The sequence below is a fragment of the Salvelinus alpinus genome, chromosome 30, assembly GCF_045679555.1.
Source record: "Salvelinus alpinus chromosome 30, SLU_Salpinus.1, whole genome shotgun sequence".
NCBI classification, from domain to species: domain Eukaryota; kingdom Metazoa; phylum Chordata; class Actinopteri; order Salmoniformes; family Salmonidae; genus Salvelinus; species Salvelinus alpinus.
Genome location: NC_092115.1, coordinates 42583443 through 42607752, shown reverse-complemented (window position 1 = coordinate 42607752; position 24310 = coordinate 42583443). Strand labels below are relative to the sequence as shown.

The 24310-nt window shown below is 42.2% G+C and overlaps 1 protein-coding gene across 1 annotated transcript in view; it reads left to right on the top strand.

Annotated features, from left to right (window-relative positions):
- Nucleotides 1-24310, top strand: part of LOC139559908 (collagen alpha-1(III) chain-like) — an 86480-nt gene that overhangs the window by 47875 nt on the left and 14295 nt on the right. The window contains exons 2-8 of the mRNA XM_071376355.1: nucleotides 598-765; nucleotides 3718-3775; nucleotides 4320-4407; nucleotides 4533-4924; nucleotides 5109-5258; nucleotides 5352-5519; nucleotides 17483-17614. Coding sequence (XP_071232456.1) covers nucleotides 650-765; nucleotides 3718-3775; nucleotides 4320-4407; nucleotides 4533-4924; nucleotides 5109-5258; nucleotides 5352-5519; nucleotides 17483-17614 — 1104 coding nt within the window. The 5' untranslated portion in view covers nucleotides 598-649. The remainder of the gene's footprint in view (nucleotides 1-597; nucleotides 766-3717; nucleotides 3776-4319; nucleotides 4408-4532; nucleotides 4925-5108; nucleotides 5259-5351; nucleotides 5520-17482; nucleotides 17615-24310) is intronic.

The following is a 24310-nucleotide window of genomic DNA, read 5'->3' as shown; positions in this document are numbered from 1 at the left end:
TTCAGTCCCTGTGGCCTTCAACAAGTGAGTTCCTAGGCAAATGTTATCATTATTAAACTCTTTATGACAATACATTACATATCTCCTAAATTCTTATTTTGAGGCATAGCTTCATTCTAATACAGTGGCCAGAACTCATGGTTTACAGGCCACATTAGGTCTACAAGTAGGCCTGTATGTTATTTATCTTTGTGTAGCATAACATTGATAAATCAGTCACTCATGCAAAATTATCGATATTATAAACAATTACAAAGAATTAACCTGCAGTAGCGCATACTGGGAAAAAAGTTCATTTGTTGTCATAACTTCAAAAATAGAGTTGATTTGAAATAGAGTCAGTATCACACCCCTCTGCTCACCTAATGTAGCTCTTTGCATTCCCCCCTCCCCTCTTTGTAACACCTTCCTCTCTGTTTCCGTGCACCACTGTCGATCCAGTATTACTCTCCAACTCTTTTATATGTTTCCGTGGTGTACACTATCTTATCACACTTTAAAAAACCTCCTCATATCAAACCCTGTCAAAAACAAAATGGTGAAAACAAAGTTAACACTAACCATCTTATTTTGTGAATTTTTTTAACTCCTCTGCAGGTTTTCCTGAGCACCCTCCTTCCGTGTGAGTGTGTGTCTGAGTGTGTGTGTTATGGCGTCTGTGATGGACGATTCCTACCGTAAGGTGCTGTTGCTAGGGGCCATCGCTGCAGCGTCAGCCTTTGTGGTCACCATCGTCATCGTGGTGGTTTGTGTGGGCTGCCAAAGGTGAGGTCACAGCCAACACATTTGACACTTTCTCTATCTATCTTTCTCTCTCTCTCTGTCTCAATTCAATTACATTAATATATAATAATATGAATAGATAATTTACAAAAGTGAAATAAATAATAAAACAAATTAAGAGTAAACATTACACTCACAAAAGTTCCAAAAGAATAAAGACATTTCAAATGTCATATTATGTGCAAATAGTTAAAGTACAAAAGGGAAAATAAATAAACATAAATATGGGTTATATTTTCAATGGTGTTTTTTCTTCACTGGTTGCCCTTTTCTTGTTGCTGAGATGTGATGTCACATGTGATGCAACAAATCTTGCTGCTGTGATGTCACACTGTGGTATTTCACCCAATTCTTTGTGGGTCTAGCCAAGCTCGTCTCTGTCTCTGTCTCTGTCTCTGTCTCTGTCTCTGTCTCTGTCTCTGTCTCTGTCTCTCTCAATTCAATTCAATTCAATTCAATTCAAGGGGCTTTATTGGCATGGGAAACATGTGTTAACATTGCCAAAGCAAGTGAGGTAGGTAATATACAAAAGTCAAATAAACAATAAAAATGAACAGTAAACATTACACATACAGAAGTTTCAAAACAATAAAGACATTACAAATGTCATATTATATATATGCAGTGTTGTAACAATGTACAAATGGTTAAAGCACACAAGTTAAAATAAATAAACATAAATATATAATAATATGAATAGATAATTTACAAAAGTGAAATAAATAATAAAACAAATTAAGAGTAAACATTACACTCACAAAAGTTCCAAAAGAATAAAGACATTTCAAATGTCATATTATGTGCAAATAGTTAAAGTACAAAAGGGAAAATAAATTAACATAAATATGGGTTATATTTTCAATGGTGTTTTTTCTTCACTGGTTGCCCTTTTCTTGTTGCTGAGATGTGATGTCACATGTGATGCAACAAATCTTGCTGCTGTGATGTCACACTGTGGTATTTCACCCAATTCTTTGTGGGTCTAGCCAAGCTCTTCTCTGTCTCTGTCTCTGTCTCTGTCTCTGTCTCTGTCTCTGTCTCTGTCTCTGTCTCTGTCTCTGTCTCTGTTTCTGTCTCTGTCTCCTCTGTCTCTCTCTCTCTGTCTCTCTCTCTCTCTCTGTCTCTCTCTCTCTCTCTCTCTCTCTCTCTCTCTCTCTCTCTCTCTCTCTCTCTCTCTCTGTCTCTCTCTCTCTCTCTCTCTCTCTCTCTCTCTCTACTGTCCAAACTTTGGGATATCAGAAAGCCACACCCGACCAAGCCACGCCTTCAGTATTCAAAGAAAACAATCAACTAAGTGAGCCAACTGGCTGGGTACAAAAAAACAAACATTAAAAACAAAAAACAATTATTTAACTAGGTAAGTTGACTGACAACACATTCTCATTTACAGCAACAACCTGGGGAATAATTACAGGGGAGAGGAGGGGGGGTGAATGAGCCAATTGTAAACTGGGAATGATTAGGTGACCGTGATGGTACAGTATGAAGGCCAGAGTGGGATTTAGCCAGGACACCAGGGTAAACACTCTAAACACACTTTAGTGACTACAGAGTCAGGACATCTGTTTAACGTCTCATCCAAAAGATGGCAGCCTACACAGGGCAATGTCCCCAATCACTGCCCTGGGATATTTCTTTTTTAGACCAGAGGAAAGGGTGCCTCCTACTGGCCATCCAACACCACTTCCAGCAGTCCTGGTCTCCCATCGAGGACCAACCCTGCTTAGCTTCAGAAGCAAGCCAGCAGTGGGATGCATGGTGGTATACTGCTGGCCTAGTACAACCCAATGTGTTTTCTGTCATTTATTTACCCTGCACTGGGTTGTTTTTCACCCAGCATTTCTTTAGAGTGACTAACTCATAGATCAGGATTCTCAGTAGACTAAAGCAATAGAACACAGTATGCTCTGGTTCTTACGGAACCCTCAGGGACCAATCAGACTCAACCCTCAGTGGCTTCGTTGCGTTTGATATCCTCTTCAACCGGACATAGAGATACTCTGTAGCTTAAAGTAAAGCTTCATGCAAAGGCATCTGTAAACGGAACCAATAAAGAACAAATAGATTGATGTTGCCACAAACTGTATGAAAAAAAGGCTACTCGTTTCTCTTTAGTTTGGTAAGCCATGGATTGTTCTGGTGCTGAATTCCTGCCTCCAGTGTGTTGTTATGGTGTGACAGTCCTGTGGGATGTGGATGCTTAGACACCTGCTCATGGCTCCCCAGGGGCAGACAGAGCTGCGAGGTGCATAGAGAGATGTGTCCTGGGCTGGAGAGAGAGACAGAGTCCCCGGGGCATCTCAATGGTACTAAGTGGCCTCTGCGTGTGTAGGTGCACAGATGCATCTCTTCTCCTTTATCTTCACTGAACTGAAAAACACAGGCTAGGTGAAAGCAACATGTATGGATGGCCTCCGGGAATCTACTTTCATATGAGTATTGAGATCAGATCGGTGCAGGTGAAGAGCAGTAGATGAGGAGAGGAAGCCACATAAGAGTATTGAGATCAGATCGGTGCAGATGAAGAGCAGTAGATGAGGAGAGGAAGCCACATATGAGTATTGAGATCAGATCGGTGCAGGTGAAGAGCAGTAGATGAGGAGAGGAAGCCACATATGAGTATTTAGATCAGATCGGTGCAGGTGAAGAGCAGTAGATGAGGAGAGGAAGCCACATATGAGTATTGAGATCTGTTTCACCTATAGTCAGCTAAACCTTCACACCTCCTCTCCCACCTCTCTCTCTACTGCTGCCTTCAGCACACCTGCATCACACGGCTCGCCCTATCAACAGTCCCCCGTGGATACAATGTTCCCAAAGGGCCCCTAGTGACGTGTGGAAATGTTAGCAACCATGGAGGAATATTTACTTCTCTCTTGAGTGAAACTCAACAGCGACATGGTTAATAATAACTGCTCCGTCATGTGTCCTCAGGAAAAACAAGACCAAGCATCCTCCGGCCGATGGAGAGAAGGGCTCCTCAGCAGACACGGTGAGTGATTTATATTAAACCCCTTCTTTATCCTCATACATTTTTTAGTCTTTATGTTGTACATTTCAGACCTATCATCCATTGCACCCCATCCACCGTCCCTTTACCGTCATTTGTTATCGGCCCACCCAATAAATTGCCTAGTACTACCTTACACAAGACTTTGAGCGCTCATTCCACCACCTAGCATAAATCTACTATATTATCCCCTCATTTATAGCAGCAGAAATGTGAAACATATCTACACTCTTACAAAAAAAGTGCTGTCTAAACCCTTTTTTGGTTCCATGTAGAACCCTTTCTATAGAGGCCCTTACAAGCATTTCGCTACACCCGCAATAACACCTGCTAAACATGTGTATGTGACCAATACAATTTGATTTGAAGGGTTCTACCTGGAACCAAAAAGGGTTCTACCGGGAACCAAACAGGGTTCTCCTATGGGGTCAGCCGAAGAACCCTTTTGGAAGCCTTTTTTTCTCAGAGTTCAGCAGCACCCGGATACTGTACATCAGCCTGAGCAGTTTATATGCTCTCTGTATAGGGTGCTCTCCGTCAGCCCAAGAACAGCTCCATGAGTAAATCTGACACTAGGCTGCATGAGATCAACCGCTTGCCCCGCAACGGCAACAGTGAGTAACAATACCAACAACCAATAGACTGCCAACAACTAGAAAACAACCGGTACATTGGTGAAATGGAAACCATGTAACAATGACCTGATAATAAAAGTCTCCCTCTTTCTCTCTTTCTCAAGGTGGGGGTAAGAACCGTCCTGCCAGTATGGACCTTCTCCTCCTCCACAGCCATCGCTCCACCTCTGACCTCCGCCCCCCACTTGTCCGCCAGCTCCCCCAGATCCCCACCAGCCCCGAGGGGGAGGGAGACCCAGTGGGGGGAGACATCCAGAAGGGAGGAGAAGAGGGGGTCAGAGACCACACCTACACTGAGGTGGGGATCCGGAACTCGCCCGTCCGTTGCTTAAACGATGGGCTGTACGAGAGTGTAGGGATCAGAGAGGTGGACACGGTGCCCCCAGTTCCCCCACCCACATCAGCCAACACCCCAGCAACACTCACGACCTCACAGAGCCCCAATGGGACCCGCACTGACGATGTCCGCAATGGGAACAGAAACAGGAATGGGAATGTGCGTATTTATGCTATGAAAGCAACGCGTTGACATCGCGTCATCATTGGAGACACTTTATATTGTGACCACCTACCCGTAAAAATGTTAGTTGTTCATTTTGTTATTCTGCTTTTCTTTTGTTGGCCCAATGGAAGGACAAGTACCTTCCAACTTTGTGTGTTTGTGTGTCTGTATACCTCAGGGAAATGCCAGAGGAGCTGTTAATGGGAGTAGCAGAGGAGGAGGGAAGGGGCCCAACGGTGCTAACGGATCGGCCCTGGCCTCCCTCCCCTCCCTGGCCCCCCAGGACCCCGTAACGGCAGAGTATGCCTCCATACGGAAGGTCAAGAAGGTAAACAGTGTTTTTACAACCGCTTTCCAATGGAGTCATGGAACAGCATTATACTGTTTGAATTCGTAGTCTAATGAAATACAATTGATTAAGGTGGACAAGGCAACCAAGAAGGAGAACGGGAACGCAGAGTCAGATGACCAATCAAGTGTCCAATCAAATGTGGGAGAGTCACCCTCTGCCCCGCCCCCTCCACCCCCCCGCAGCCAGGAGTTTCTACAGAAACAGCTGGAACCATTCCACCTGCACGTCTTCCCTAAGGTACACCCCCTGTAGGACACTCATGGACAGAGACTGAGTATATTTGTTGTAATTCTTCACCAGCTTGTGTACACCGCTAACCCCACACTGTAAACGCCGATGCATTTTTTTACTCAAATACTTCTAGTTAGTTGAACTCAAAGTCAATGAAAAGTCATTATTATTATTATTAAGGTTTATGTGGTACTGACTCAAAACTAAACAGGGCAAACGTAAACATGTCGCCCCCCATGAATGATGCAGCGCCAATCGAGATATTACGTGTGAGTAACACATTTCAGTTAAATACTACAAGCTCCCGCCTTGGACCAATCAATAATATTTTGTAAATGCCGGATCTCTATGGCATTCACCCAAGTTTTTGTCAAAATTGGGATAGTGCTGTCTGAGATATTGCATGTGAAGAACATACAAACGAAGACAGATCCACAGTTCATTCCCCGATTTCATTGTGGGGCACAGTAAAATACACAAGAGAGCTATATACAGGGAGTACCAGTATCAAATCAATGTGAAGGAGTATGAGGTATTTGAGGTACAGTTGAAGTCGGAAGTTTACATACACCTCGGCCCAATACATTTAAACTCAGTTCTTCACAATTCCTTGTCTTAGGTCAGTTAGGATCACCACTTTATTTTAAGAATGTGAAATGTCAGAATAATAGTAGAGAGAATAATTTATTTCAGCTTTTATTTCTTTCATCACATTCACAGTGGGTCAGAAGTTTACATACACTCAATTAGTATTCGGTACCATTGCCTTTAAATTGTTTAACTTGAGTCAAACGTTTCGGGTAGCCTTACACAAGCTTCCCACAATAAGTTGGGTCAATTTTGGCCCATTGCTCCTGACAGAGCTGGTGTAACTGAGTCAGGTTTGTAGGCCTCCTTGCTCGAACACGCTTTTTCAGTTCTGCCCACACATTTTCTATAGTATTGAGGTCAGGGCTTTGTGATGGTCATTCCAATACCTTGACTTTGTTGTCCTTAAGCCATTTTGTCAGCCTTAAGTCATTGTCCATTTGGAAGACTCATTTGCGACAAAGCTTTAACTTCCTGATGTCTTGAGATGTTGCTTCAATATATCCACATAATTTTCCTCCCTCATGATGCCATCTGTTTTGTGAAGTGCACCAGTCCCCCCTGCAGCAAAGCACCCCCACAACATGATGCTGCCACCCCCCGTGCTTCACGGTTGGGATGGTGTTCTTCGGTTTGCAAGCGTCCCCCCTTTTCATCCCAACATAACGATGGTCATTATGGCCAAGCAGTTCTATTTTTGCTTCATCAGACCAGAGGACATTTCTCCAAAAAGTACAATCTTTGTCCCCATGTGCAGTTGCAAACCGTAGTCTGGCTTTTTTATGGCAGTTTTGGAGCAGTGGCTTCCTCCTTGCTGAGCGGCCTTTCAGGTTATGTCGATATAGGACTCATTTTACTTTGGATATAGATACTTTTGTACCTGCTTCCTCCAGCATCTTCACAAGGTCCTTTGCTGTTGTTCTGGGATTGATTGGCACTTTTCGCACCAAAGTACGTTCATCTCTAGGAGAAGGAACGCGTCTCCTTCCTGAGCGGTATGACGGCTGCGTGGTCCCATGGTGTTTATACTTGCTTGCTTTTGTTTGTACAGATGAACGTGGTACCTTCAGGCATTTGGAAATTGCTCCCAAGGATGAACCAGACTTGTGGATGTCTACAATTTTCTTTCTGAGGTCTTGGCTGATTTATTTAGATTTTCACATGATGTCAAGCAAAGAGGCACTGAGTTTGAAGGTAGGCCTTGAAATACATCCACAGGTACACCTCCAATTTACTCAAATGATGTCAATTAGCCTATCAGAAGCTTCTAACGCCATGACATCATTTTCGGGAATTATCCAAGCTGTTTAAAGGCACAGCCAACTTAGTGTATGTAAACTTCTGACCCACTGGAATTGTGATACAGTGAATTATAAGTGAAATAATCTGTCTGTAAACAATTGTTGGAAAAATTACTTGTGTCATGCAGTTTATAGTTTGTTAACAAGAAATGTGTGGAGTGGTTGAAAAACAAGTTTTAATGACTCCAACCTAAGTGTATGTAAACTTCCGACATCAACTGCTGATATGTACATGAAGGTAGGGTGTGGCATTAAAGTGATTAGGCATTACGATAGATAATAATAAGAGTTAAAAAAGGCAACAGTAAACATATAGTAACCCACGAATGATGCAGCGCCACCCTTGGGCCAATCAATGTAATTTTGTTAATTGACGGATCTCTGTAGCATGACACATCGTTCACCCAAGTTTCGTCATAATCGGGCCTGTAGTGTCTGAGATATTGCTTGTGACTAAAGTGCGTACAGTTGTTTACTATACCGCCCACCCTGGGGCCAATGAGTGTACTTCTGTAAATGCCAGATTTCTATGGCAAGACACATCATTTACCCAATAATTGTCTATATTGGGCCAGTGGTGTCTGAGATATCGCGTGGGTTAGCTGGACTCATTTACCTGAGCATGTGTGCCAAATTTCAGAGATTAAAAGAGATAAAAGCATGTGCCCATCATAGCGCCACCGTGTGGCCGGAATGAATTGTTTTGCAAATGTTGAGTCTTGACAGCGTTTGCAACATGTGTACCAAATTGTGTTACAATACGAATGTCCTTGACTGGTTTATATGCCAGATCACGCCCGCGTTCATTTTTATTGGTAGATTTAGGTACTAGTCTGGACTGTATTGGTTAGTGACAGGGACATGGTTGTTGAATTTGTTCATTTTCAGTCCCTGTGGCCTTCAACAAGTGAATTCCTAGGCAAATGTTATCATTATTAAACTCTTTATGACAATACATTACATATCTCCTAAATTCTTATTTTGAGGCATAGCTTCATTCTAATACAGTGGCCAGAACTCATGGTTTACAGGCCACATTAGCTCTACAAGTATTTATCTTTGTGTAGCATAACATTGATAAATCAGTCACTAATGCAACATTAGCGATATTATAAACAATTACAAAGAATTAACCTGCAGTAGCGCATACTGGGAAAAAAGTTCATTTGTTGTCATAACTTAAAAAATAGAGTTGATTTGACTTCTCATTTAGTTCTGAGTCAGTATCACATACACATTTTAAGTAATAATGACTTTTCATTGACTTTGTGTTTATTTTACTAGAAGTTTTTGAGTTAAAAATGCCTTTTGGGGTTTACGGTCTACATGCTGTAGGGCAGAAATATTAACCTGTCAGTTCCTTCATTTACCCACCAGAGGGAACTATTCCTTCTGCTCAGTGCTCAGTGTTCAATGTCAGCAGAAGAGTAGATTTGTAACGCTCCGGGTTGAAGTCCCTCCTTAAACACAGGTCTACGATCAGATCACCCTAACCTCAATACTAATCTTAACCATGAAACTGATCTTAGATTAGTGTGTAGGGAGCAATTTGAGCCTGATCTTTATCACTATTTCCAGCCCCATGTGCTCTACTGACCTTACCTGTCCACATGACTAGAATGTCAGATCTTCAAAGACGATGTCTAGGAGAGAAGCAGAATTGATCAGAGTATGACACATATCTTCCTTTTGCAACTTTGCTCTGCTATCATCCTTTAGTTGTTAGAATATGTCCCACAGACATTATTAAATCTCATTGTTGAAAGTATACCATATGTGCCCAGGGTCTGATATCATTTTGTAACCAGATGGAAATAGTGTGTATAGTGTGGGCAGCACTGAAAGAGGGTAATGGAGGGACAATGATAAAGATCAAACCTTCCTGTGTGTTTGGCGGTCCTACCTGTTTTCTCTTACTGTGTGTGTGTGTATTTTGTGCCTGTCTGTCTGTCTGAGTGTGTGTGTGTGTGTGTGTGTGTGTGTGTGTGTGTGTGTGTGTGTGTGTGTGTGTGTGTGTGTGTGTGTGTGTGTGTGTGTGTGTGTGTGTGTGTGTGTGTGTAGGTAAATGTGTGTGTTTATTTAACCTTTATTTAACTAGGCAAGTCAATTATGAACAAATTGTTATTTACAATGACGGCCTACCAAAGGCACAAGGCCTCCTGCGGGGACGAGAGCTGGGATTGAAAATAAAATAAAAATATAGGACAAAACACACATCACGACAAGAGAGACACCACAACACTACATAAAGAGAGACCTAAGACAACAACATGGCAGCAACACATGACAACACAGCATGGTAGCAACACAACTTGACAACAACATGGTAGCAACACAACATTGCAGCAGCACAAAACATGGTACAAACATTATTGGGCACAGACAACAGGACAAGGGCAAGAAGGTAGAGACAACAATACATCACGCGAAGCAGCCACAACTGTCAGTAAGAGTGTCCATGGATGAGTCTTTGAATGAAGAGATGGAGATAAAACTATCCAGTTTGAGTGTTTTTTGCGGATCGTTCCAGTCGCTAGCTGCAGCAAACTGAAAAGAGGAGCGACCCAGGGATGTGTGTGCTTTGGGGACCTTTAACAGAATATGACTGGCAGAACGGGTGTTGTATGTGGAGGATGAGGGCTGCTGTAGGTATCTCAGATAGGGGGGAGTGAGGCCTAAGAGGGTTTTATAAATAAGCATCAACCAGTGGGTCTTGCGACGGGTATACAGAGATGACCAGTTTACAGAGGAGTATAGAGTGCAGTGACGTGTCCTATAAGGAGCATTAGTGGCAAATCTGATGGACGAATGGTAAAGAACATCTAGCCGCTTGAGAGCACCCTTACCTGCCGATCTATCAATTTCGTCTCCGTAATCTAGCATGGGTAGGATGGTCATCTGAATCAGGGTTAGTTTGGCAGCTGCGGTGAAAGAGAAGCGATTACGATAGAGGAAACCAAGTCTAGATTTAACCTTAGCCTGGAGCTTTGATATGTGCTGAGAGAAACAGAAACAGGAAGAAGCCACTGACAGAGATGCTCGCCTCGCTCCGCGTTCTTAGGAAACTATGCAGTAATTCGTTTTTTATGTATTATTTATTACATTCTTAGCCCAGGAAATCTTAAGTATTATTACATACAGCCGGGAAGAACTATTGGATATAAGATCGACGTCAACTTACCAACATTACGACCAGGAATACGACTTTCCTGAAGTGGATCCTTTGTTCGGACCTCCACCCTGGACATCTCAGAGGCTGACCCAAAACAACGTCGTCGCCGCAGGAGAGGCAGACGGAGCGGCCTCCTGGTCAGACTTAGAAGGCGAGCACACCATCCACCCATTCCGAGCATATTACTCGCCAATGTCCAGTCTTTAGACAACAAGGTGGACAAAATTCGGACACGAGTTGCCTTCCAGAGAGACATCCGAGATTGTAACATTCTCTGTTTCAGGGAAACATGGCTCTCTCGGGATATGTTGTCAGAGTCGGTACAGCCACCGGGTTTCTTCATGCGTCGCGCCGACAGAAACAGCCATCTCTCTGGTAAGAAGAAGGGCGGGGGTGTATGCTTCATGATTAATGACTCATGGTGTAATCATAACAACATACAGGAACACAAGTCCTTTTGTTCACCTGACCTAGAATTCCTTACAATCAAATGCCGACCGCATTATAGCCCAAGAGAATTTTCTTTGATTATAGTCACAGCCATGTATATCCCCCCCAAGCTGATACCTCGACGGCCCTGAAAGAACTTCACTGGACTCTATGTAAACTTGAAACCATATGTCCTGAGGCTGCATTTATTGTAGCTGGGGATTTTAACAAAGCTAATTTGAGAACAAGAGTACCTAAATTCTGCCAGCACATTGATTGTTGTACCCTCTTGTGCAAAACAATTGACCACTGCTACTCTAACTTCTGCGATGTATACAAGGCCCTCCCCCGCCCTCCCTTCAGCAAGTCTGACCATGACTCCATCTTGTTGCTCGCCTCCTATAGGCAGAAACTAAAACAGGAAGGCCCGTGTTTAGGTCGAACCAACGCTGGTCTGACCAGCTGGATTCCACGATTCAAGATTGCTTCGATCACGTGGACTAGGATATGTTCTGGCTAGCCTCAGACAATAACGTCGTATACGCTGACTCGGTGCGTGAGTTTATTAGGAAGTGCATTGGAGATGTTGTACCTTCTGTGACTATTAAAACCTTCCCTAACCAGAAACCATGGATTGATGGCAGCATTCGAGCAAAACTGAAAGCGCGAACCACCGCATTTAATAATGGCAAGGCGACTGGAAACATGACCGAATACAAACGGTGTAGTGTCCGTGTAGAGACAAAGTACAGTCGCAATTCGACGGTTCCAACATCAGACGTATGTGGCAGTGTCTACAGACAATAATGGATTCCAAAAAGAAAACCAGAGCCGTCGTGGACATCGACGTCTTGCTCCCAGACAAATTAAACAACTTCTTTGCGCGCTTTGAGGACTATACAAAGACTGTGGGCTCTCCTTCTCCGTGGCCAACGTGAGTAAAATATTTCAACGCGTTAACCCTCGCAAGGCTGCAGGCCCAGACATGTTTCAAGATGGCCAGCATTGTTCCTGTTCCCAAGAAAGCTAAAGTAACTGAACTAAATGACTATCGCCCCGTAGCACTCACTTCTGTAATCATGAAGTGCTTTGAGAGACTAGTCAAGGATCATATCACCTCCACCCTACCTGTTACCCTAGACCCACTACAATTTACTTACCACCCCAATAGTTCCACAGACGATGCAATCGCCATCACACTGCACACTGCCCTATCCCATCTGGACAAGAGGAATACCTATGTAAGAATGCTGTTCATTGACTACAGCTAAGCATTCAACACCATAGTACCTTCCAAACTCATCATTAAGCTTGAGACCCTGGGTCTACACCCCGCCCTATGCAACTGGGTCCTGGACTTTCTGACGGGCCGCCCCCAGGTGGTGAAGGAAGGAAACAACATCTCCACCCCGATGATCCTCAACACTCGGGCCCCACAAGGGTGGGATCTCAGCCCTCTCCTGTACGCCCTGTTCACCCATGACTGCATGGCAATGTACGCCTCAAACTCAATCATCAAGTTTGCAGACAACACTACAGTGGCAGGCTTGATTACCAACAACGATGAGACAGGCTGCAAGGAGGAGGTGAGGGCCCTCGGAATATGGTGTCAGGAAAATAACTTCTAACTCAACGTCAACAAAACAAAAGAGATGATCGTGGACTTCAGGAAACAGCAGAGGGAGCACCCCCCTATCCACATCGACGGAACAGTAGTGGAGAAGGTGGAAAGTTTCAAGTTCCTCGGCGTACACATCGCCGCCTGGTATGGCAACTGCACCGCCCTAAACCACAAGGCTCTCCAGAGGGTAGTGAGGTCTGCACAACGCATCACCGGAGGCAAACTACCTGCCCTCCAGAACACCTACAGCACCCAATGTCACAGGAAGGCCAATAAGATAATCAAGGACAACAACCACCTGAGCCACTGCCTGTTCACCCTGCTATCATTCAGAAGGCGAGGTCAGTACAGGTGCATCAAAGCAGGGACCGAGAGACTGAAAAAAAGCTTCTATCTCAAGGCCATCAGACTGTTAAACAGCCAACACTAACATTGAGAGGCTGCTGCCAACATACAGACTCAAATCACTGGCCACTTTCATAAATGGATTTAATAATTGTATCACTAGTCACTTTAAATAATGCCACTTGAATAATGTTTACATATCCTACATTACTCATCTCTGTCAGATGTGTGCATACTGGAAGTCAGGTGCAGGAGAGCAGAGATTTGGGAACAGGCGCACACTTTATTTAGGCAAAAGTGCAAAATGCGCAAAACAGTCACAAGAATTATGTTTAACAATAAACATCTTTGTGAAACAATTACATGGAAAAAACAAGCCAGTCTGTCACGTCAACAACACAAACAATCTAACACAAAGACATGATGGGGAACAAGGGAATAAATACATGTAGATTGATTGGGGAATGTGGTGTGCAGACATAATTTCTCCTTAACGTCCACTGAGCGTCCAGAGACACCATGTGCAGACTCGTTACAACTTCAGCTTTAAGCACAAAGTGATTTTGTCCGTCTGTGACCAAGAAAAAGTGGTCTTGTAGTTCAATTCTATGAAGATATTTTGTAGTTTCTCATGTTGAGAGCTCTAAAATCCGTCTGAGAATATCACAGCGAGATGAAACTAGTACGAAACCGCTCAAAGTACCCCAAAAAGGGCTCTTACCATCTAAAAGGATGTTATGTTTATGCGTGTGTACTGTAGCCTATATGTGTGTATGTGCTTCATAGCTCGAGTGTGTGTGTTTGCGAGCCTGCGTCCCTGCCCTTCTCCTGCTCTGTGGAGCACATGTTGTGTGCTTGGCCAGCGGAGCGGAGGGGACGATTACGCAAGAGCCTGTATGGCTGCCAAGCCGTGTGTGAGTGAGTGTGTGTGTGTGTGAGTGTGTGCGCTTGCGTGTGTGTTGAGGGAAGAAACAGCAGAACAGGTAGCCGTCCAGCCAGAGGAATAAACAGAACACACACCCAATCCCTCAGATATAAAGATTTCATCACTGGCTCTGGAGAGTGCATCTTCATTTACACAACATAAACTATTGTGCTTTGTAACTATTGAGTTAGATTTTTGTTAGAAAGTCAATTAAACCTGTAACCATCAGATTGTATATACAGCACAATCAACAAACTACTCCTGCACTTCAATTCACTTTAATTGCGTTTGCAGTGGTTCTGTAGTGTAGATATGACGGTGGGGGCAATGGAGGGTCTCTGTGTGTGATAGAGAGCAATACACATCTGGATGTTGGTAGCACTCACTCCTCTCTCACTCAAACCTCTCGATCGACCAAGAGTTAAAAAGATCCACCGACGAAGAAGAGCAGCTCATTTGACGGCAACATCTGATTCTGTTTATGATTTGCTGTCTGATTTCTGGGCAGCTGTGCACTGAGTGGGCTGTCTTTTTACACACACACACACGAACACACACACAAACGTGGGGAGCATCTTTGATCTGGGGGCCGTGTATATGCAACACAACACACGTGATTCTTTAACCATTGAAATTTCCTCAAAAACATTTGACCCTCTATCTGACAGTACTGTTTTGTTCAGTTATATGAAGAAAAAAACAAAAGGACAAGAGACAGCAGTACGGTGGAGGGGAGACGTTCATTGAACCTGTCAGCATAGTGAAGCTGCATACAGATGATTTGCTGTAAATGGGGAGATATTTGACTCCTTATGGCTGGGGGCAGTATTGAGTAGCTTGGATGAATAAGGTGCCCAGAGGTGCCCAGAGTAAACTGCCTGCTACTCAGTTCCAGAAGCTAAGATATGCATATTATTAGTATATTTTGATAGAAAACACTCTGAAGTTTCTAAAACTGTTTGAATGATGTCTGTGAGTATAACAGAACTAATATGGCAGGCAAAAACCTGAGAAGAAATCCAACCAGGAAGTGGGAAATCTGAGGTTGGTCGTTTTTCAACTCATTCCCTATTGAAGATACAGTGGGATATTGGTCATGTTGCACTTCCTACGGCTTCCACTAGATGTCAACAGTCTTTAGAACCTTGTGTGATGCTTCTACTGTGAATTGAGGGCTCATAAGGGCTGTTTGAGCCAGGTGTCTGGCAGAGTGCCATGAGCTCGTGATGCTCGTTCACGTGAGAGCGAGCTCTGTTCCATTGCATTTCTACAGACAAAGGAATTCTCCGGTTGGAACATTATTGAAGATTTATGTTAAAAACATCCTAAAGATTGATTCTATACTTCGTTTGACATGTTTCTACGGACTGTAACAGAACTTTTTGACTTTTTGTCTGCTCCTAGTGTATGCGCGTCATGAATTTTGATTTGTGAACTGAACGCGCTAACAAAAGGAGCTTTTTGGACATATATGATGAACTTTATCGAACAAAACAAACATTTATTGTGGAACTGGAATTCCTGGGAGTGCATTCTGATGAAGATCATCAAAGGTAAGTGAATATTTATAATGTTATTTCTGACTTCTGTTGAATCCAACATGGCGGATATCTTTATGGTTGTTTTGGGCTCTGAGCGCCGTACTCAGATTATTGCATGGTTTGCTTTTTCCGTAGTTTAAAAAAAATCTGACACAGCGGTTGCATTAAGGAGAAGTGTATCTAAAGTACCATGTATAACACTATATGTGTATAACACAAAATTACCGGATGTTTTTGGAACTACTGAACATAACGCGCCAATATATACTGAGATTTTTTTATATAAATATGAACTTTATCGAACAAAACATACATGTATTGTGTAACATGAAGTCCTATGAGTGTCATCTCATGAAGATCATCAAAGGTTAGTGATTAATTCTCTCTATTTCTGATTTTTGTGACTCCTCTCTTTGGCTGGAAAAATGGCTGTGTTTTTCTGTGACTTGGCTCTGACCTAACATTATCGTTTGTGGTGCTTTCGCCGAAAGCCTATTTGAAATCGGACACTGTGACTGGATTAACAAGAAGTCTATCTTTAAAATGGTGTGAAATACTTGTATGTTTGAGGAATTTTAATTATGAGATTTCTGTTGTTTTGAATTTGGCGCCCTGCACTTTCACTGGCTGTTGTCATATTGATCCCAGCCCTAAGAAGTTTTTAATAGCATTACAAAATGTACACTTACAAATGTGTGAACAGAGATGATCTGATTCCAGCAGATAATTTATTCCATATGCACAACCATTTCAACAACCATGTCATTCCTCAAGCAAACATCCTACCACTAGTCTCTTACTAGACTAGTGGTAGGATGGTTGGGTAGACAGTCACAGACAGTCACATGAGATCCACTCACACCCACACACACCTACACACCCACACACCTACACACACACACACGCACACACACACACACACACACACACACACACACACACACACACACACACACACACACACACACACACACACACACACACACACACACACACACACACACACACACACACACTTGCTGTTCAGTGTGGACTGTGTTTACATCAATTTCCCTGGATAAACATTTTCTAGAGAACTCACACACACACACAAACATACAGGTGTCCTGTCACGTATGTCCATGTCCTGTACATGCAGGCCTGACATAACGCCGAGGTGACCTACCAGAGATGATATACTGTGTCTGTGTCTGTGTGTGAGTATGCAGAATGGCTGTCTCATTGAGTTGTTTTGCTGGGATTTATACAGTATATTGGTCAGATTTGTGTATTGCTTACATAACATATGGTTTGTATGTACAGTATTTTTGAGGCTTTGTTATTGAGGCTTACGTGTTTTTTTTGTCGAGCAAAACTTTTTGTGGAAGGTACTACGCCCCTTGCGCAGTCAATGTCGCCGAGATAAGTCGAGTTTCCTTGTAGGCCTATTCGGCGGGGAAACTGTGGAGCCAGCTGTACAGACTATTGCATGTCTTTTATTAAAGAATGTGAAACGATGTTGTCTTTTTTGCAGATTTTCCTTCAATCATGCAGAGCTGTTATTTTTGGGGCCTAAAATACATGTGTTCATATGGGCAGAATATTATCTGTAGGCCCAAAAATATTTTTCTGGTAAAAGACTGACAGTTGGACATTTCAATTAGAAAATACTCTGGAAACATAGTTATTTTAGAGACACAAAGTAACAATAACATTGTTATTATTATTCACATCATTCACATTCAATCAAGTCACAATTATCAGCTTTGATATTGACATCAGTGAGCTTTCTGAATGAGGAGAGACACATTGGTAGGCCTACCAACGGAAAACGACTGAAAATGATTGTGAAACCAATAGGCTACAGCTCGCTTCACAGCTTCCCCGGGAAACTCAACGTATTGTAGCCTCACGTAGATGAAAGAGTAGCAGAGGAAGGAGTTTGCTTCTGCTGCAGTGTTCGCCTTAATATATGACGTGTTGCGGTGGTGCTTCGAGTAGGGATTATGGGCCCTGGCTACCAGGCTGACAGCAGAGCCCTCACCTCTGTTCTCTGTGTGTCCACCAGGAGGCAGTGTTCATGGGAAACGGGGAGCAGTACATCTGGAAGCCCCCGGAGGACAATGACATCGTCACCTTGCACCCAGCGCCTATACCCCCGGGGGAGAACGGACAGGGACACACACCCACAGCCATGGAGGTGAGGGATATGTCTGTGTGTGTATGTATGTGGGTGGTGGAGTGGAGTGGGCGGGATGAGGTAAGTGTGTCATGGGGACATTCGTGTATTGCTTACGTAACATATGGTTTGTATGTACAGTAAATTTGTGTTAACTCAATGGTCAAATTGTGAAAGAGAGGTCCTGTTTACCTAGAGAGCTCCTCTTTGATTGGCTCTACCACCGTAACACAGACCTCCATGCCTTCCTGAGTCAAACTTGGTCCGGGGCCTGGTATCTGGTTACACTGCAGGGTGGGATTACAGCCATGTGGAAGCGCAACATGTGGGTGGACCCTAACCCTAAACTCTGACACGTCAGTCACACTACGGGACAAAGTGACATCCCATTTCTCACGTAGTGCACTACTTCTGGACAGTTTCACTGTTGGCTCGGGTTGCAGACCACCAGGGGACTCTGTATCGGGCGTTTTTCGAGTTATTTCCAGATCATTTATTTTTCCTTTTTTAAAGTTTCCACATACAGTATTTATATAGACCCTATTGACATTGCACATCACCTTGCCTCCGTTACACTGAATGTAACAATGCGACACTGATGCATCCTCTGTGCATACATACAGTATATGATGTTGCAATGAAATAGTTTATACTTCTATAGTTTTCTGATGAGGGAAAAACAGCTTTCTCCTGCTGCACTTTCCTCATGAGGAAACCATATAAGTATGAACAAGCTGTAGTTTAGCTCCCGACTCAGCAAGATGCAGCTCAGTCTCTGGGTATAAAACAGGTTTGAGCCCTTGGCTGTGGCTGTGAGCAGAGCTTAAGGGGTTAAGTCCCTGCTGTTTGGCTCCTCATTTAGAATGCAGAGAGATCAGACTACTACACAGATTTCTCTCCCTCCCTCTATCTCTTTCTCTGTCTTCCTCTCCCGCTCTCTCAACCGCTAATTCTTTCACTCTCTTTGTCTTACTCTTTGTCTCAGAGATGGCAAAAACAATCTCCTCTTTCTCTTCTCTTTCCCCCCTTATTCCCTCTTTCTCTTTAGGATTTTATCTTTCTCTCTTTCTGAGCTCCTAGTGTACTCTGGAGTGTGTCAGTTGCACCCGTCAAAAGGTGTTCCACTCCTCTCCTCCTCCGCCCCTCTCTTCTCGTCCACTCCTTACTTGCCTTTTGTAGGCGCTGGCCTGCTCTCAACCAATCAGATCTCCCAAACCGGGTCTTACCCACTAACGCGCATAATGCACACAAGCCATTCTAAATTCACGACTTATTTTCTGATATCTACAAAATAACAGAAAATAAGATTTTGTTGCCAGGTTTATAATCCCGTCGCACACAGAGAGCAGAAATACGAACGGTACTGTATCTTAGAGTAGACGAGAAGGAGAAGGGGAGAATGAAAAAAATAAAAGATACAGTACAGGCTTCTTATGCTTCTTCAACAGCTGCAGTTTTGAAACCCCCATCGTCTTGTGACTTCCTTCCTCTGCTGCAAACACGCTCACACACAAATACACACACACACAAACACACACACACACACACACATAATGGCTGCACAGATCACACACACAGCGCAGGGCACGGTCTTTGTTTATCAAAAAAGACCCATCACAGATTTGTGGGGGGCAGGGTTTAAGTCTTGCTAGAGATCTGTTCCGGAAGAGAGAGACACAGAGAGGGGGGGGGGGGGGGAGATTGCTGAATCTAATGAAAAGAGGAACTCTTATTGCTTATGTTCTCCTGTATGAGTATGTGTTAGTATCTGCAGAGTATAAAACATATACTTTGTAGATAGATACTCAGTGTCAGGTCCAACCCCATCAGTTACCCCCTACAGACCATTGTGCATTTTTTTTGAAACTATGAAAATCCCTTGGGGTCTGACAGAGATAGTGACAGAGAGCGGCGTGGAGAATGATAGATAAAGAGAGCTATTTGCTCATGAAGCGTTTCTCAGGAGCAGTAGATCAGAGGTGCAGTCTGGGTGTGAACGCGGAAGACAAACGTGACCGTATGCCACAATACTTTGGTGCACCTCTCTATGAACTGTGAAACATAAATGCCATAGAGGTCACAATGTCGCTTCGATGGAATGCCTCTGCAAGATTTTACACATGCCATTTGGTTGCAAGTAGTAAATGTCAAAGACTTGACAGGAGCGAGTGTTCACACGCACATTATTATTTCTTATTGTTGTTGCATTGTCCAGAAGGACCCTGTCAGTAAGTATTTGGTTGGACGTGTATACCATGTGTATCCTGTAGTACTAATAAAACATGGAACTTGGTATGGTCCATTAATACTTGCCATGTGTATCCTGTAGTAAAACATGGAACTTGGTATGGTCCATTAATACTTGCCATGTGTATCCTGTAGTAAAACATGGAACTTGGTATGGTCCATTAATACTTGTCATGTGTATCCTGTAGTACTAGTAAAACATGGAACTTGGTATGATCCATTAATACTTGCCATGTGTATCCTGTAGTAAAACATGGAACTTGATATGGTCCATTAACACGTGCCATGTGTATCCTGTAGTACTAATAAAACATGGAACTTGATATGGTCCATTAACACGTGCCATGTGTATCCTGTAGTACTAATAAAACATGGAACTTGATATGGTTCATTAATACTTGCCATGTGTATCCTGTAGTACTAATAAAACATGGAAGTTGATATGGTCCATTAATACTTGCCATGTGTATCCTGTAGTACTAATAAAACATGGAACTTGATATGGTCCATTAATACTTGCCATGTGTATCCTGTAGTAAAACATGGAACTTGATATGGTTCATTAATACTTGCCATGTGTATCTTGTAGTAAAACATGGAACTTGGTATGGTTCATTAATACTTGCCATGTGTATCCTGTAGTTAAACATGGAACTTGATATGGTCCATTAATACTTGCCATGTGTATCCTGTAGTTAAACATGGAACTTGGTATGGTTCATTAATACTTGCCATGTGTGTCCTGTAGTAAAACATGGAACTTGGTATGGTCCATTAATACTTGCCATGTGTATCCTGTAGTAAAACATGGAACTTGATATGGTTCATTAATACTTGCTATGTGTATCCTGTAGTACTAATAAAACATGGAACTTGGTATGGTTCATTAATACTTGCCATGTGTATCCTGTAGTAAAACATGGAACTTGGTATGGTCCATTAATACTTGCCATGTGTATCCTGTAGTAAAACATGGAACTTGGTATGGTCCATTAATACTTGCCATGTGTATCCTGTAGTAAAACATGGAACTTGGTATGGTCCATTAATACTTGCCATGTGTATCCTGTAGTAAAACATGGAACTTGGTATGGTCCATTAATACTTGTCATGTGTATCCTGTAGTACTAGTAAAACATGGAACTTGGTATGGTCCATTAATACTTGCCATGTGTATCCTGTAGTAAAACATGGAACTTGATATGGTCCATTAACACGTGCCATGTGTATCCTGTAGTACTAATAAAACATGGAACTTGATATGGTCCATTAACACGTGCCATGTGTATCCTGTAGTACTAATAAAACATGGAACTTGATATGGTCCATTAACACGTGCCATGTGTATCCTGTAGTACTAATAAAACATGGAACTTGATATGGTTCATTAATACTTGCCATGTGTATCCTGTAGTACTAATAAAACATGGAACTTGATATGGTCCATTAATACTTGCCATGTGTATCCTGTAGTACTAATAAAACATGGAACTTGATATGGTCCATTAATACTTGCCATGTGTATCCTGTAGTAAAACATGGAACTTGATATGGTTCATTAATACTTGCCATGTGTATCTTGTAGTAAAACATGGAACTTGGTATGGTTCATTAATACTTGCCATGTGTATCCTGTAGTTAAACATGGAACTTGATATGGTCCATTAATACTTGCCATGTGTATCCTGTAGTTAAACATGGAACTTGGTATGGTTCATTAATACTTGCCATGTGTATCCTGTAGTAAAACATGGAACTTGGTATGGTCCATTAATACTTGCCATGTGTATCCTGTAGTAAAACATGGAACTTGATATGGTTCATTAATACTTGCTATGTGTATCCTGTAGTACTAATAAAACATGGAACTTGGTATGGTTCATTAATACTTGCCATGTGTATCCTGTAGTAAAACATGGAACTTGGTATGGTCCATTAATACTTGCCATGTGTATCCTGTAGTAAAACATGGAACTTGGTATGGTCCATTAATACTTGCCATGTGTATCCTGTAGTAAAAAATGGAACTTGATATGGTTCATTAATACTTGCCATGTGTATCCTGTAGTAAAACATGGAACTTGGTATGGTCCATTAATACTTGCCATGTGTATCCTGTAGTAAAACATGGAACTTGGTATGGTCCATTAATACTTGTCATGTGTATCCTGTAGTACTAGTAAAACATGGAACTTGGTATGGTCCATTAATACTTGCCATGTGTATCCTGTAGTAAAACATGGAACTTGATATGGTCCATTAACACGTGCCATGTGTATCCTGTAGTACTAATAAAACATGGAACTTGATATGGTCCATTAACACGTGCCATGTGTATCCTGTAGTACTAATAAAACATGGAACTTGATATGGTCCATTAACACGTGCCATGTGTATCCTGTAGTACTAATAAAACATGGAACTTGATATGGTCCATTAATACTTGCCATGTGTATCCTGTAGTAAAAAATGGAACTTGATATGGTTCATTAATACTTGCCATGTGTATCCTGTAGTAAAACATAGAACTTGGTATGGTCCATTAATACTTGCCATGTGTATCCTGTAGTAAAACATGGAACTTGGTATGGTCCATTAATACTTGTCATGTGTATCCTGTAGTACTAGTAAAACATGGAACTTGGTATGGTCCATTAATACTTGCCATGTGTATCCTGTAGTAAAACATGGAACTTGATATGGTCCATTAACACGTGCCATGTGTATCCTGTAGTACTAATAAAACATGGAACTTGATATGGTCCATTAACACGTGCCATGTGTATCCTGTAGTACTAATAAAACATGGAACTTGATATGGTCCATTAACACGTGCCATGTGTATCCTGTAGTACTAATAAAACATGTAACTTGATATGGTTCATTAATACTTGCCATGTGTATCCTGTAGTACTAATAAAACATGGAACTTGATATGGTTCATTAATACTTGCCATGTGTATCCTGTAGTACTAATAAAACATGGAACTTGATATGGTTCATTAATACTTGCCATGTGTATCCTGTAGTACTAATAAAACATGTAACTTGATATGGTCCATTAATACTTGCCATGTGTATCCTGTAGTACTAATAAAACATGTAACTTGATATGGTCCATTAATACTTGCCATGTGTATCCTGTAGTAAAACATGGAACTTGATATGGTTCATTAATACTTGCCATGTGTATCCTGTAGTAAAACATGGAACTTGGTATGGTTCATTAATACTTGCCATGTGTATCCTGTAGTAAAACATGGAACTTGATATGGTTCATTAATACTTGCCATGTGTATCCTGTAGTAAAACATGGAACTTGGTATGGTCCATTAATACTTGCCATGTGAAAGCATTATTTACACACATGTTCCTTCTTGAATAGCAGATGTGTCATAAATGCATCTAAAAACATGGCTGTTATCCAAGTCCCTGCCACAGACCATTCTATTTTCTCCACTACTTGTTTGGGCTGACTGTGATGAAATGTAACTGGTTTATCCAGTGGTTAGGTAACTCTGCAACACAGCAGGCTGATAACACAGTTTACTCTGCCTGAGCATAAAGGGTCAGGTTACTGCACTGTTTCAACACACACACACACACACACACACACACACACACACACACACACACACACACACACACACACACACACACACACACACACACACACACACACACACACACACACACACACACACACACACACACACAGATTCATGTTTGCTCATACATACACATACTCTTGCATACATGCAGTCTTTGCCTACTGTACGTGCAGGCTGACACAGAGACAGTCTGTACACAATTATACAGTCATGAGGGCAATAAAAACCACTCACTATATCATCAAAGGCCTCACAGGTCTACTGTACTTGACATATGCTACACTGTAAAGGGGTTAGCGAGATTTTGACAGGCAGCTTATGGCAAGTATAATTCTGTATTTCATATTACAGTACACATACTGTAATATAAATATAAATAAAGTAAACAATACCATATCATTGACTTATACTGTAAAAAAGTAAATGCTACTGTAAACAGAATTAATTTATAAATGAATGGATGAATGAATGAATGTATAACATTTGTTTTCAAAGTATTTCTACTTCAATTACAAGGGATTGCCTGCTATGTAAAGTGTTTACAAACTTTACAGCATATTAATGAATATTTGGTGTTTTATACACTATATATACACAAAAGTATCTTTGACACCCCTTCAAATGAGTGGATTCGGCTATTTCAGCCACACCCGCTGCTGACAAGTGTATACAATAGAGCACACAGCAATGTAATGTCCACAGACAAACATTGGCAGTAGAATGGCCTTACTGAAGAGCTCAGTGACTTAACGTGAACCGTCATAGAATGCCACCTTTCCAACAAGTCAGTTTGTCAAATTTCTGCACTGCTAGAGCTGCCCCGGTCATCTTTTAGAGCTTCCCCGGTCAACTGTTAGAG